Here is a 17117-nt window from a genome sequence, read left to right on the forward strand (position 1 = left end):
CAGCAAAAATAGGATTAAAAATTACATTTGAAAAAACAAAATTTATGACTGACATCAAAGATGTACCTTCTGATCTCAAAATTGGTAATAACTACATCTCTCGAGTAAAAGAATTTAAATATTTAGGTGAATGGATTGCAGAAAATTGTAATGAAAAGAAATCTGTCAGATCAGGAGTCCAGAAAATGGAGACGGCGTTTCAATTAACAAAAAACATTTAAAACAAAAAGAGTCTCTCGTGGAACTGCAAAATACGACACTACACAACAGTAATTAAACCCGAAGCGCTCTACGCATCTGAGACACTAAACCTTCAACACAGAACACTAAAAGAGGAATCATAAGTGAAAGAACGTAAAATAATGAGGAAAATCCTAGGACCAAGAACTAAAGATGGTGTGCATTTTCCAAAGACCAATGCAGAAATATATCAAAAATATCCCCAAAATAACAGACACAATGCGCATGAGAAGAATGCAATTCATGGGGCATTTAGAAAGAATGGACTCAAACAGGTTAACGCACAAAATCCATACTTTTTAAAGAACAAAACTACAAGACCGAACTGGTACAAACAGACAGAAAAAGACCTGAAAGAATTAGGGTCTCCAAATCTACACGATAGAAATGAAATCAGAAAAATCACAATCACACGGGGTTTTGAGGAAGAAGAGAGAAAAACTAACCGACATACGTGGTCTACGCAACGAAAGCTAGTTCATTCGCTGTTTATGAAGGAATACTGGGCGAAAAGGAAGGCCAACAAATGTTGATTACGCGTGGTCCTAAGTGATCCATCCGCGAAGAAGAAGAAGAAAACATACGATCACTAAGGCAACAACTTATAAAGAAACACATCATTGGTACACTACTTCCTAATAATCTGTATCAAATGGTTCTGAGCACTATGGGACTTAACTTCTGAGGTCATCACTCCCCTAGAACTTAGAACTACTTAAACCTGACTAACCTAAGGACATCACACACATCCATGCCCGAGGCAGGATTCGAACCTGCGACCGTAGCGGTCGCGCGGTTCCAGACTGTAGCGCCTAGAACCGCCCAGCCACCCAGGCCGGCAATCTGTATCACTAAAGGACTAAAACGAGTGCGCGACAGCAAACACCAGGCTGCGAGTTGCTTATCTAGCGGTTGCCAGGGGCAAAAAAATTTCGTTTTCATTATTTCACACAGGATGATTCAACATACAAGGTTATTGCAACCCGCAATACCTTAAAAAACCACACGTGACATTTTCATATTCTACTGGTCACACAGAAAAAAATGAACAGGAACTTTTTGTAGGAAATTTAACGTAGCTAAATTTTGTACTAGGATATGTTTTCGCTCGAGGACACAGTTTTCGAGTTATTCAACAAAAACGCGTTTGAATGTCAGTTTCGTATGTTTTTCCTGAATCACTCGAAAACTATGGCCTCTAGCGACAACGAATCACAGTACAAAAATGAACTTGATTAAATTTCCTACAAAAATTACCCATTTATTTTTCTGTAAGACTAATACAGGGGATAGGCAGAATAATGTGAACACCTGTACTTATTAAGAAGGGGTTGGAGCCCCACTCGCCCATAATACAGGTGTGATTCTTCTTGGAATACTGGCATACAATAATTGTGTAGTCTCCAGTGGAATATTATGGTACTCTTCGATCAGAACCTCTCCTAACTGCTGTAGTGACGAGGGAGGCGGAAATCTGCTCCGGAGTCTGCGCTCCAATACTGCCCACAAGGTTTCGATGATGATCAAGTCCGGGTCAGGGAAGTGCTGGTCAGGGAAGAAGCTGCAGTTCAGTTGCATGCTCCTCACACCACGATTGTACTGCCCTGACTGCCTGAATGGCTGAATTATCGCCCTGAAATATGGCATCACTGTTGGGGACCAACACTTGAATCACGGGGTGCAGCTGATCACCTATAATGTTCACATAATCATTGGCTACAACGCGGCTTTGGAGAGTAATGATGGGACCAGCAGAATACCGTGACATGGCTGCCCGCTCCATCACGTTTCCATCTCCATGCTTAACCGTTGGAATCAAGCAGTCGGGATTGTAGCCTTCTTTTGGCGTTCTCCAGACGTAAACCCGGCCTGAAGTTGGAAATAAAAAAAAACTTTGACTCCTGGTACCATATGACGTGTGTCCACTGATCAGCCGTCCAGGATTTATGCTCCTGACACCATGTTTTACGCTTCTTTGCGTTGGTTGTCGTCACTAATGGTTTCGGTATAGCATCTTGTCTATGAATGTTCACTTTATGGAGTTCTCGGCGGACAGTGTCGATAGATACGGAGTCTCGAAGATGACTGTTGAGCTCTGCAGTCACTTTAGCCGCCATAGTTTTGTGTTGTTTTGACACAATTCGTGTTAGCGTACGACGATCTCTGTCTTTTAGTTTTGATTTGCGCCCGCTATTACGTTTACACAATGATGTCTTTCCATTGTGCAGGCTGTTGAAACAGTTGCTCTTGACACATTCAATAAGTTGGCAGTATTGGTTTACTGACGCTCCAGCTAATCGGGCCCCCAATCTGCCCTCTTTGGAACTCTGTTAGGTTTTTCATTGCACGTCGACCTCTTCCTCTGAATGCAAATACGAAGTGTGCGCTACTCATTAAAGGCTGCACCGATGCCTAGTCCGTACTGAACACACACATTCCAGCGCGACACGTGCCTTACCTGCGTTGTTGACCGTCAGACAAATGGTTCAAATGGCTCTGAGTACTATGGGACTTAACATCTGAGGTCATGAGTCCCCTAGAACTTAGAACTACCTAAACCTAACTAACTTAATGACATCGAACCTGCGGTTCCAGACTGAAGCGCCTATAACTGCATGGCCACACCGGCCGGCTGACCGTCAGACACGACCATCCCATTACTACCACTGTTCACGTTATTTTGCACGTAGTGGGAGAATACGAAACGTCTTATTTGAAGGCACTGTGGGCTACATAAAACCTCAAGCCAGTGTCAGCTGCATTAGCTGTATAACTTTTTACCAAACTTAAAAATTTAAAATGCTGTCATAACCTACTCATTAAGAGGTATAATCATACGTGAAATATTTAACGCAGTCAGTATTCATATTCAAAACTGAGCAAATGTCAAGGCAGTATAACTCACAGCGCACAGTTTACCTAGACTTTATTCGTCTAGTATTTTATAGTGGGATCACTCAACGACTTGTAACAAATTTTACGTGTAATTTCAAACCTTTTTGAAACTTTCTGTCGCTGACATCACCCACTGAGTAACGTTTGTAGTTTACAGTACAGGATGTGAGCGGCACGAGTGCAGATATTTTTATTGGTCACAGTACAGGGTAATGAACAACATTACATCAATATTTACTTCATCTGCAGGCTAATAATTATAGCTATTAGGAGCAGTATCTTTTTAGGCTGGTTAGCACTTAGAATTACATGTGACAAGAGCAAGCCATTAATGCTTCTTTTCCCCTGGGCAGCAGGTCTTATGTTGAAGTGTTTACACATGGACGCAAAATGGTTAGTTTACACTGGCAGGCATAGTCTACTTAATGGTGCAGTTACGACTGTGCAGAAAACATCAGGCAGTAAATTATGTGTCGTGTTTGCGGTAAAACTGTTACACAAAGAGAAAAACAACCTAACACATCGAAGTGGATACAGACGAACGTGCCAATGATGACAGTATCTGCACTTAACACCCTGTTTCTTCCATAAGCTTCAATATAAGGCATCGACATCTACATGATTTCTCTGCAAGTCATCAGTAAGTGGCTGGCAGAGGGTTCATCGAACGTTTTAATTTATAACTTCTGTGTTACTGAACACATTTTGCAGACACTATCCACACATGTACCTGCAAAATTATACTATAGTACGACACATGGTTCGGGAGATATGATGCTATAAACATTAAGGGCTATGAGAAGCTAGTTTTTGCTTAAAATGGAGCGTAAATTACCCAGATTATATCCATACAGTACCAATGCGGATTCCTTCCCGGGATAGATAAATACTCACCTTATGACAAATCCTGGAAAAAACAAACGAATACGGGTTTGGCACGCATCACCTCTTTATAGATTTCAAAGCAGCTTATGGTAGCATAAATAGAGAGTAGTTATATCAAGCTCTAGATGAACTGCGAATCTCGAGAAAGTTGGTAAGGCTGGTGAGAATGACAATGAGCGAAAAATAAGGTAGTGGAAGAATAGGAGGAATGATGTCCAATACATTGAGTACTAAAAACGGACTGCGACAAGGGGATGCATTGGCATGGCTTCTCTTTAATGCCGCCCTGGAGAAGGTGATGAGAAACGCAAACCTTCTGAATAGGGGAACGATCTTCTATAAATCAGTGCAGATACTGGCCTACGTAGATGACATAGATGTAATAGCAAGAACACAAAAAGCAATGGAAGAGACATTTACAGCTCTTGAACAGGCCAGTTCCTACTTATTAATGAACAAAAAACAAAATAAATGGCAACTGGAAAAGTATATAGGGAAAATATGCCAAATGCAATAACAATGGGAAATAGGCAAGAGAGAGTTGAACATTTCAAGTACCTGGGCTCGATAGTTACGCATCTAAATGATACCTCCGATGAAATTAAGCGGAGATTAATACTAGCCAGTAGAGCCTATTTTGCCATAACAAGACTTCTATCCTCAAGGCTCCTGACTCGTACCACGAAATTAACTATGTATAAATCACTTATACGTCCAGTGCTTACATATGCCTCTGAAGCCTGGACATTAACAACTAAAGATATTGAAACACTCGATGCATTTGAAAGAAAGGTGCTTATCGGCCCAATCTGTGAAAGAGGAAGATAGAGGAGGATATACAACCGTGAGTTGTGTATCAAATACAAAGACCAACCCATCAGGAGGATAGTGAAATCTTACAGAGGTGGGCGGGACATGTGGCTGGCATGAATGATACAGAAGTACCAAAAAGAATATTACAAGGAAAGCCAGCAGGGCAGAGAGGACGTGGTCGACCAAGAGCCGGATGGGAAGATGGAGTAATCGAAGATCTTAGGAGGATGGGCTATAGAAACTGGAGAGTATTGGCAAAGGACTGAGAGAAATGGAAGGAAATTGTAGAAGAGGCCAAGGCTCATCATGAGCTGTAGAGCCAAGAAAGAGGAATATCCATGCAGTGTTTCATAATGAGAGCATTTAGCGACTTTCAACAAACTTTAAATACACAGACGGAAAAAAATCGCAGGATCAAGAAGGAGTTGTGCGAAAAAAAACGAAATTTGATAGGTGTGTTTCTACGTCTGAAAGATAATGTCTGTTCAAATTTCACGCCAGTCGCATAAAAGTAGTTCACCACTATGACAATGCGAATCAGGTTTGCCTTAATTAACCGGCATGAGCATTAGTTACCTTTGAGAATGAATGTGGTGAGTTAGTGTTAGTCAAGAATGCTTTTAAGGCGACAAAGACGCCATTATCAACACCTCGCTGGGTTTGAATGAGATCGTGTAAAGGGGCTACGAGGAGCTGGATGTTCCTTCTGCGATATCGCAGACACATGATCGGAAGTTAGCCACTGTACGTGTTTGCTGGCAACAGTGGCCACGGGAATGTGCGGTCGGGAAAAGACCGGGCTCGGGCGGTCTCGTGGCATTACCGAGAGGGAAGAACATCGTCTTCGGCAAGTGGCTCGCGCATTTTACTGCATCTGCAGCAGTAATTTAAGGATCAACTGGCACTACAGTGACACAACGGCCAGTTACAAATCGGTTATTTTAAGAACATCTCCGAGCCAGACGCTCTGTAGTGTGCATTTTATTGACCCTATACCACCGCCATTTGCGATGTCGTTTGCTCCTTTCTGTATGACGGACAGAAGATGGTTAGCATCAGGCGCGTCTGTACGGAGGTGTCCGCGGACTGCTGCGTCGGCTATGGGCCGCTTAGTGTGACGTCACTAACACTGCTGGGCGGTCTTGTTATCCCGGGGGTGTCGGCCGAATGCTTTTTGGGAATCTAGAAATGTGGAACCTGTCTATTGCCCTTCATCCATAATTCGAAATATATCATGCGAGAAAAGGGCAATCTGAGTTTCACACGAGTGACGCCATCTAAAACAGTGCTGATTCGTAGACATAAGCTTTTCGTTCTCTAGGAAATTTATTACATGGGAACTCAGAATACGTTGTATAATCCTGCAGCAAACCAATGTTAATCTTGTGGGTTCGTTCTTTTACCCTTCTTATACATGGGAGTCATTTGCGCTTTTTTCCATACCCTTGGTACTTTCCGATGGACGAGAGGTTCGTAATGCTTACTAAATGATGACGATGTTGTTTGGTTCGTGGGGTCATCAGCGCCCGTAGAATGATGACTATGACTAGATGATGAGGACAACACAAGCACCCAGTCCCCGGGCAGAGAAAATCCGCAAACCCGGCTGGGCATCGAATCCGGGACCCCGTGATCCAGAGGCAGCATCTCCGAGCCAGACGCTCTGTAGTGTGCATTTTATTGACCCTATACCACCGCCATTTGCGATGTCGTTTGTGTCAAGCGAGAGCTCATCGGAGGGCAAGGTGAACATCTGTTGTGTTTTCTGATGAAAGCGAGTTCTGATTCTGTGCAGTGATGACCGTGAGTTGTTTAGAATGTCAGTTGAATGTCTGCTATCAATCTGTCTGTGTGCTAGGACGGACCTATGTCTGCAGTTATAGTCTGGGGTGCGATTTCGTATGACAGCAGAACCACTTTCGTGATTATCCCACGCATCGTGACTCCAAATCTGCACATCAGTCTGCTGATTCGAGCTGTTGGGCTGCCATTCACGAACAGCATTCCAAGGGGTGTTTTCCAGCAGGATAACGCTCGCCCACATACCGCTGTTGTAACCCAACATACGAGGGCAGTTCAATAAGTAATGCAACACATTTTTTTTCTCGGCCAATTTTGGTTGAAAAAACCGGAAATTTCTTGTGGAATATTTTCAAACATTCCCGCTTCGTCTCGTATAGTTTCATTGACTTCCGACAGGTGGCAGCGCTGTACGGAGCTGTTAAAATGGCGTCTGTAACGGATATGCGTTGCAAACAACGGGCAGTGATCGAGTTTCTTTTGGCGGAAAACCAGGGCGTCTCAGATATTCATAGGCGCTTGCAGAATGTCTACGGTGATCTGGCAGTGGACAAAAGCACGGTGAGTCGTTGGGCAAAGCGTGTGTCGTCGTCGCCGCAAGGTCAAGCAAGACTGATCTGCCGCGTGCGGGCCGGCCGTGCACAGCTGTGACTCCTGCAATGGCGGAGCGTGCGAACACATTCGTTCGAGATGATCGACGGATCACCATCAAACAACTCAGTGTTCAACTTGACATCTCTGTTGGTAGTGCTGTCACAATTGTTCACCAGTTGGGATATTCAAAGGTTTGTTCCCGCTGGGTCCCTCGTTGTCTAACCGAACACCATAAAGAGCAAAGGAGAACCATCTGTGCGCAATTGCTTGCTCGTCATGTGGCTGAGGGTGACAATTTGTTGTCAAAGATTGTTACAGGCGATGAAACATGGGTTCATCACTTCGAACCTGAAACAAAACGGCAATCAATGGAGTGGCGCCACACCCACTCCCCTACCAAGAAAAAGTTTAAAGCCATACCCTCAGCCGGTAAAGTCATGGTTACAGTCTTCTGGGACGCTGAAGGGGTTATTCTGTTCGATGTCCTTCCCCATGGTCAAACGATCAACTCTGAAGTGTATTGTGCTACTCTTCAGAAATTGAAAAAACGACTTCAGCGTGTTCGTAGGCACAAAAATCTGAACGAACTTCTCCTTCTTCATGACAACGCAAGACCTCACACAAGTCTTCGCACCCGAGAGGAGCTCACAAAACTTCAGTGGACTGTTCTTCCTCATGCACCCTACAGCCCCGATCTCGCACCGTCGGATTTCCATATGTTTGGCCCAATGAAGGACGCAATCCGTGGGAGGCACTACGTGGATGATGATGAAGTTATTGATGCAGTGCGACGTAGGCTCCGACATCGACCAGTGGAATGGTACCGTGCAGGCATACAGGCCCTCATTTCAAGGTGGCGTAAGGCCGTAGCATTGAATGGAGATTACGTTGAAAAATAGTGTTGTCTAGCTAAAAGTTTGGGGAATAACCTGGTGTATTTCAATGCTGAATAAAACAACCCCTGTTTCAGAAAAAAAATGTGTTGCATTACTTATTGAACTGCCCTCGTACTCTATAGAGTGTCGACATGTTGCCTTGGTCTGCTAGATCACCACATCTGTCTCCAATCGACCACATATGGTACTTCATCGGACGACAACTCCATCGTCATCCACAAACAGCACCAAACGTTCCCTGTATTGATCGACAAGTGCAACAAGTAATGTACTCCATCCCACAAACTCACATCCAGCGCCTGTACAACACACTCACTTTTGCCTGCTTTTATTCAACATTCTGACCGTTACACTGGTTATTAACGCAATTTCACATTTCAATGGCTTATATCGCGCTTCCATTAACCTGTGATCTTGCAATGTTAATCATTTAAATATGTTACCTATACCAACATATTTCAGAAGTTTCATTGCTCTACATTAATAATTTTTTAGTGTTGTGATTTTTTTTCTCTCAGTGTATAATTTCAGTCTTTTTCTAAACTTTCTCATTAGTCCACAGGCGAATAATCCACTTCTTGCAAAAGTTATAAAATCGACATAACAAAGATTTTGTGTCTTCGACCATTAAGGCTTTACATGCTTGAAGTCAAACATTTAACAAATTATCGTATTTATAAAGTAATTCGGCGTCTAAAGCTGTTTTTTTATATGGGAGCTCGATTCTTTAAATGAGAGATGCACTGATAATGACCACTGATCTGATGGCTACCTACACCTTACCTTTCGTTCTTGTAATTTATTTTTCTAATTATCTTTCATTATCTCCCGGAAAAAAGACGCCGATTCCTCGTGAAAACTAGTGAATGGCGTATTCCAGCAGGATACTACTTAGAAAAACAATGATGTAAACATTTTTTGCGCCCCCTTACGTAGTCACCAGTGACGTTTTTGCTGCCCGTAGTGCTAGTATGTCGGTACATCACTGCTTGAAATAATCGGAGTGAGGGTACCGGTATTGGAGAACACGTGCAATGATAATGAAAAGCAAAGCACTGTCAACAATCGATGCGAAGCACGTGCAGCAGTTCACACTAGCGACATTAACAATCGATCACGAACTCAACTCTACAATGAATTAACCGCTACTCTACCGAAACTGCTGCAGTATTTTAACTTGCCTTGCATGTTTTCGAATTACATGCATTTTAGTATGGGTGTGTTATCCACAGATATAACAACGTCGTCTGCCTGAGAAGAAATTACATTGTAAAAATCAACATTGATTGGATTTTGCCGATGTTAATAGCTTCGTGACGGTCTCTGGAAGTTTCTGCTTCTCTCAGATACATAGGATATGTTATGTTAACCGGGGACCTAGAAACGACGGAGAGGTTCCGTCCGCGCCGCAGCCGCAGTGGTCCACAATCCCACGACGACTACCGCAGTCCACTTCACCCCTCCGCCGAACCCAGGGTTATTGTACGGTTCGACCCCCGGTGGACCCCCCCCCCCTCCCCCAGGGAACGTCTCACACCAGACGAGTGTAACCCCTATGTTTGCGAGGCAGATGGAAAACCGCCTGAAAATCATCCACAGACTGGCCGGCTCACCGGACCTAAACACAAATCCGCCGGGCGGATCCGTGCCGGGGACCAGGCGCTCCTTCCCGCCCGGAAAGCCTATACAGGATATACTCGATTAATTGCGCGTTGCCCTTCTGAAGATTCGAATGAAGCACTGTCGAATCTGTCTGCTTAGATCAGGCGTATCACGACATACGAGTTTCTTTAATTTATACTGTCGTAAAAGATTTAGTGTCGTAGCGTTATTAATTTGAAATTCTTTATAGTTTAAACGATTTTTTAAATGAACGTGTAGCTGACAATACAATAACTTTTGGGGAATGCATACAGGATGGTAGAACTCATACATACTATCCTGGATACAGTGAACCAATAAGTATAGATGCATAAAACAAATTTTATATCTGCACCTGGGTGGTTGAATACATCTACATTTATGTACATACTCCGCAAGCCACAGTATGGCGCATGGCGGAGAATACTTTGTACCATTTCCTTGCCTGTTCTACTCGCAAATGGAGTAAGGGAAATACTACTGTCTGCATGACTCCGTACGACCCCCATTTTTCCTTATCTTCGTGGTCCTTTCGCGAAATGTCTGTTAGCGGCAGTAGAGTTGTTATGCAGTCAGCTTCAAATTCCTTTTCTTTAAATTTTATCAATAGTGTTACTCGAAAAAAAGTCAACTTCCCTCCAGGAATTGCCGTTTGAGTGCTTGGTTGGGTTACCCACATATCTGGGTGGTTTTCCGGGTGCTCGTGCCTTCGCTAACAGTCTACAGTGCGGCACCTTGTCAAAGACTTTCCGCCAACCTACGAATACGGAATCTACTTGTTGCTCTTCATCCATAGTTCGCAGGATATCGTGCAAGGAAAGTGCAAGCCCTAAGACGCAGTTCGTCATTTTATGGGGCCGTAATGACTATTCGTCAAAGTGACAATAGTTGATTCGGATTCGATCCCGCGAGTAACACCGTCGCTCGTTAACTCGGACAAGTTTTTCGTTCAGTCAGCAGGACTTTCCGTATATCGATTAGTTGTAATTAATCGCCGTGCCCTGCCGGCAGATTACGGTTCGCCACTCATAGATTATGCCTGCAGGAGAGCGTCCTCTGTCCTGCTTATCTACACTAATAGTTATGCATTTTTCCATGTTTTCACTGTCACAAAGTTGACTCTCCCATTTTATTTCTCATTAAATACATTTGATGATGACTTGGTAATAAATGGAAACCGGTAATGATAGTATTTGTATGACCTGAGAATCAAATCAACACACAAGGTGGCGCACGAAATGTGTCGCCATTTTGTTTTCCAATAAAAACTCTACTGTCGAGATGAACTCAAAGGGACATTTACTACCATGGAAAACACTCTGTGGAGAATTGGTCCAATTCAGCACATGCTCAATATGGCCGCCGTTTTCATTCCTAACTTCCCTAACACGAACACTGATGTTAGCGGTAACACGCCGGCACATGTCTTCCGTAATTTGACTGCAAACTTGATGAATGTGACTCCACTCCGTCATGTGGGCGTTTCGGGAAAGTTATTTCCTTTAGGTAGTCTTTGCAGTATGTGGCCTCCCCTCAGCTTTCATAAACCATAGCGTCTTGAAGGGCAACACTGTAGCAAGAAGCTTTGGTACGAAGTTATTGAGGAGTTTGCCATAACGCGCATTGTTCACAGATTCTTCAAAGGAAAAACGTCTAATAAGGACGCGACTGGAAACTGCGAACCACAGTGCAATCCTCGAAGTAAAATGTTGGCGCTCATGTACCAACTGCAGATTTTCGGTAGCCCTAGAGCATACATTGTTTTTTGTTACCCACGCGATCCAAATGAAAATGTGGCTCGCCTGAAAACCAAACGTTGTTGAGAGTTTGCTCGCCATTCTTGGCCCAATGGGCAAACAGTAGTCTCTGCGCTTGTATTCTGTAGTGAGATTCTGAACAAACGTCATCATCTACAGGTACATCCGGAGGTCACTTTCAAGAATCTGTTGAACTGAGCATCTAGATATGCCCAGTTGCACTGCTACCTTTCCGCACGATTCGCCGGGTTCAATGTTCTCCCGCGAACAAACAGGCTTCGGCCGAGGTCCCTTAGCTTCCAGTATTGACCCATCCTGTACAAATTGATCGTATGAATGGGTCTCTTTCAAATCAAAGGGTCCAACTGGTGTTAAACAGTTGTCGGAACAGCCTGTGAGTCGCAACAGAAGTAACAGAACTGCTGTTAGGCGTCCATTGTTGGCCCTGTTGTAAACACTAATCTCCTAGCGACGGTATCGTGAATCACGTGCCATTTCGTAGCTCATTTGTTTCTCCAAGGTCTGCTACTACTACTGCTGTTGAGATGCTCAATGGGTTATCTACTGCGACTCATAAATTACGTACGAAACAAATGGTGACACATTTCGTGCTCCATCCTGTAATTAAACAGGATGTTTCAGCACAGTGTCTACAGACTTTCAGGAGAGATAGAGATACATAGACGATGGAAAATCACTTAGCAACGAATAGTAGGTAGTGACAACACAAAACAAAAGAAAGGAAGGACACGAACAGGATGGCCGGCCGTAGTGGCCGAGCGGTTCCAGGTGCTACAGTCTGGAACCGCGCGACCGCTACGGTCGCAGGTTCGAATCCTGCCTCGGGCATGGATGTGTGTGATGTCCTTAGGTTAATTAAGTTTAAGTAGATGTAAGTTCTAGGGGACTGATGACCTCAGAAGTTAAGTCGCATAGTGCTCAGAGCCATTTTTGAAACACGAACAGGATGGGAAGATGTTTATCATACTTATTCCAAGAGGGACCGATGACCGTAGCAGTCTGGTCCCTTTAATCCCACAAACCAGCCAACTTATTCCAAGAGAAACCAAGGTACAGGAACAAAATCAGACAAAGATCGTTATCAAAGAAAGTGTTCGAAATACGAACCCGGACCATGATACACGCCTCATATCTGAGGCGCATGGAAGATCTGATTTTGTCGAAGATATCGGGCGTTTCTCGGACAACCCCAGCAGCTGTCGCGATGCTTGCAACTTTTCTACTTCTGTTGACGAGGGTTTCGTACAAAAGTTAAAGCCGTCCCAGCATTTTAGGTGAACTAAGTGCAATAAACATGTTTTCTCATTCTGTTCCTGTCCTTCCTTTCTGGTGTTTTGTGTTGTCGCTACCGCGCCAGGAAAGCGCTTTCGACCACGTGTTGCTACGCTGATATTTATATCGTCTGCTTGTGCTCTCTTTCTGCTGAAAGTTTGTGACGGATGTGCTGAAACATCCTGTATAATAAATGAAAGCATAGTTTGTCTCTGTGTACCACAAAACTCTGCAACTCGCAATCGCAGCTCCATGGGGTAATGTGCTATGGCAGCCCTCACTCCCCCAGCGATGAAGAAGATTTCTGTTAGGAAGTGCAGAGGTAGGGTTCGAAAAGTATGGGTGTTACAAGAGAACATCGTACAAATGGAGTTCTCACGGTAAGTCGGTAAAGCAGCTGGGAATCGACAGCCGCAGTAACCGAGACTGAAAAGAATGCCCCCTCTAGGAATTTTCCAGTACATTATATGATCTACCAGAAATTTCGGAAATGTTCTAGAATTATCAACAGTGTCCCAAAATGTTCGAGAATGTTGTAGAACATTGCAGAATGTTCTCGGATGTTCCATAATCTTTAGATGGGGATACGTTTCAGCTCAGAGGAGTGTATGGGCGAGGGGTGACGCTTACGTCAATATTCTTTTAGAAATCGATTAGATTGGATGAAGCAAAAGCGAAAGTGGTAGAAAGTGAAATAGTGTTTTGGGCAATATTAGCATTTAACAGGATATCGAAAAGTAAAAGAGGAGACCTTGCCAGTGGTGAACTGAAAAGAAATAAACAGAAAGACACCGATGCAACGATACAAATGAGGAGCAAAAAGCACTTTTAGCTTCACCAAGGAAAGAGAATCAAGATATTGGTTGGGGTATTGTTGAATACTTAAGTGGATTAAGTGCACTTAAGAATATTTTTGAGAATTCGAGAGTATTTTTAATGCCCATTTTTATGATGTTCTTGTACGTTCTAGTCCGCCTCGATAGCTGAGTGGTCGGCGCGGCGGTCTGTCATGCCAAGGGGCCCGGGTTCGATTCTCGACTGGGTCGGAGATTTTCTCCGCTCAGGGACTGGATGTAGTGTTGGCCTCATTATCATTTCATCATCATTAGTGGAAGGCAACGGGAAAGCACCACTGGAATCACTTCCCTAGGCGCTCATGTGGTGGACCCCTCTGACAGGGCTTTCCCTATGACAAGACCTGCCGTAAGGCAGAACACAAAATTTAAGTATGTTTTAGGGTGATATGGAGCTTCTCAGAAAACGACCGGAAAGGCAGACTAAGCGAAATGGGTATTTTTCAGTTAGTATATCACACAAAAGAAAGTATTATAATAGTAAAGCTTCCATATTTCTTTATACATTACAAAATGGTTCAAATGGCTTTGAGCACTATGGGACTAAACTTCTGAGGTCATCAGTCCCCTAGAACTTAGAACTTCTTAAACCTAACTAACCTAACGAAATCACACACGTCCATGCCAGAGGCAGGATTCGAACCTGCGACCGTAGCGGTCGCGCGGTTCCAGACTGTAGCGCCTAGAACCGCTCGGACTCCCCGGCCGGCTACACATTACGCAATAATAGGTTATTTACTGCAGTTATTTTTGGATGTGAAACAGTCAGTTGGTACCAATCATTTCCATATTTAAATATTCTAACAACGGCATCCTAATACACTCGAAGACAAAAAAAAAAAAGAAAACAACGAAATGATTACATTTTCAGAAAAATTAAGTGATTTATTCAAGAGAGAGAGCTTCACAAACTGAGCAAGTCAATAACGCGTTGGCCCACCCCTGGCCCTTGTGCAACGAGTTGTTCGGCTTGGCATTTGTTGATGCAGTTATTGGATGTCCTCTTGAAGGATATAGTGCCAAATTCTGTCCAACTGGCGCGTTACATCGTCAAAATTCCGAACTACTTGGGGGACCCTTCCCATAATGCTCCAAAGGCCGCGCGGGATTAGCCGAGCGGTCTAGGGCGCTGCAGGTCATGAACTGTGCGGCTGGTCCCGGCAGAGGTTCGAGTCCTCCCTCGGGCATGGGTGTGTGTGTTTGTCCTTAGGATACTTTAGGTTAAGTAGTGTGTAAGCTTAGGGACTGATGACCTTAGCAGTTAAGTCCCACAAGATTTCACACACATTTGAACATTCGAATGCTCCGAAGATTCTCAGTTAGGGGGAGATCCTACGACCAAGTTAAGGTTTGGTAAGGATGGTGACAAGCAGTAGAAACTCTCGCCGCATGCGGGCGCGCATTATCTTGGCGAAATGTAAGTCCAGGAAGGCGTTCTATGAAGGGTAACAAAACGGGACGTAGAATATCGCCGACGTACGGTTGTGCTGTAAGGGTGCCGTGGATGACAACCAAAGGGAGCCTGCTTTCAAAAGAAATGGTACCCCAGATCACTAGTCCTGGTTGCCAAGCCTTATCAAAAAAATGGTTCAAATGGCTCTGAGCACTATGGGACTTAACTGCTGTGGTCATCAGTCCCCTAGAACTTAGAACTACTTAAACCTAACTAACCGAAGGACATCACACACATCCATGCCCGAGGCAGGATTCGAACCTGCGACCGTAGCAGCAGCGCGGCTCCGGACTGGAGCGCCTAGAACCGCTCGCCCACTGCGGCCGGCGCCAAGTCTTATCGCGGGCGGGTTTGAGACTGGTCTCTCACCACTATTTGGAGGTGTCCAGATACGTCTCTAGGCCTGAATACCGTTGATCGGAGTGGAATCGTCTTCCGTGATGAGTCCCACTTCAGACTGAAGCCTGTCGATCAGCCTCGCGGCCCGACAACCGGGAGTGATGGTCTTGGGTGCCATTTCTTTTCATGGCAGGACGCTTTTGGTTGTCATCAGCTGCACTCTTCAAGCACAGCTGTACGCTGACGACATTCTACGCCCCGTTTTGTTGCCCTTCATGACAGGCCCTCCTGGTCTTACATTTCATCAAGATAATACCTGCCTGCACACAGCGAGAGTTGCTTGTCTTCGTGTTTGCCATATCCTACCTTGGCCAACAACCTAGCGGATTCTCTTCTCTGTTGAGAACGGTTGGCAGATCCCTCGGGCCACCTCGAGATTTTGACGATCTATCCCGCAAATTGGACAGAATTTGGCTCGATATCCTTCAGGAGACCATCCAACAACTGTATTAATCAATGTCAAGCCGAGTAACTGCTTGTATAAGAGCCATAGGTGAACCAGCGCATTATTGACTTGCTCAATTTATGAGGCTCTTTCTCATGAATAAATCATTCTGAAATTGTAACCATTTGTTTGTCTATACATGTACATCACACCTACCGATTGCCGTCGCGTTCAGATCATTCCTTTGCGATGTGTGCCTTTTTTTGTCTTAGAGTGTATTCTGATATAATATTTCCGTATCTTACTGCATTCTTTCCTTCTTGCTGTGTCTGCGATACTCACGTGCGCCAGGTGGGACTGCTTGGCGGTGTCCTTGAGGTTGGGCAGGTGCGACGAAAACTGCGACACCAGGACGGAGCGGCTGCGCGTCACCGACCGCGCCAGCTTTGCGAACTTGCTGAGGCCTGAAGAAGACACCACACTCTGTCACCGAAACGTCAAACGTCTGCGACTGAAAGCAGCAGCCAGTCACAATTACGATTGCAGCACCAGCAGGTCTAGGTGTAACGTGCTGGTTAATTCTGAAGCAATAGTAAATAGTGGGTGGTAATATAGTAAAACATTCCATACAGCACATTTCAAATTTTTAACTGGTTACAGAGCCACAGCTGTTAGAATAAGACCAAACCAAACTCCGTCAGAACATGCCTTGAAGGCCCGAGCGACTGCCGCGTCATTCTCAGCCCACAGGCATCACTGGATGTGGATACAGGGCAGCATGTGATCAGCACACCGCTCTCACAGCCGTTATCAGTTTTCCAGACCGCAGCCGCTACTTTTCCATCAAGCAACTCCTCAGTTTGCCTCACAAGGGCCGAGTGCACCCCGCTTTCCAACAGCGCTGTGGGACCGGACGGTCACCCATCCAAGTGTTAAAATAGCCCGACAGCGCTTAACTTCGGTGGTCTGACGGGAACCGGTGTTATCACTGCGGCAAAGCCGTTGGCCTAGAATGAAACCAAACAAATCACTTTTTCCTTCGCGTAACACCATCTGTGACCAAGTTCAAAAGATAATTTTCATGAATTGCACCTCCTACTTGAATTCTCTTGACAACGCCGTGTAGCTCTTATGAAGTACTTCTAGCGTTCAGTTATTGCCGTGAGCGATCACTTAATGTCTCGTATTTGCTTTCTCATTGTTTCAGTCATT

At 44.5% G+C, this 17117-nt stretch overlaps 1 protein-coding gene across 1 annotated transcript in view; it reads right to left on the bottom strand.

Moving 5' to 3' along the window:
• LOC124550781 (potassium voltage-gated channel protein eag-like) overlaps positions 1-17117 on the bottom strand; it is a 92648-nt gene that overhangs the window by 31960 nt on the left and 43571 nt on the right. The window contains exon 3 of the mRNA XM_047125505.1: positions 16248-16369. Coding sequence (XP_046981461.1) covers positions 16248-16369 — 122 coding nt within the window. The remainder of the gene's footprint in view (positions 1-16247; positions 16370-17117) is intronic.

Source organism: Schistocerca americana, chromosome 9 (genome assembly GCF_021461395.2).
Source record: "Schistocerca americana isolate TAMUIC-IGC-003095 chromosome 9, iqSchAmer2.1, whole genome shotgun sequence".
Taxonomy (NCBI): Eukaryota; Metazoa; Arthropoda; class Insecta; order Orthoptera; family Acrididae; genus Schistocerca; species Schistocerca americana.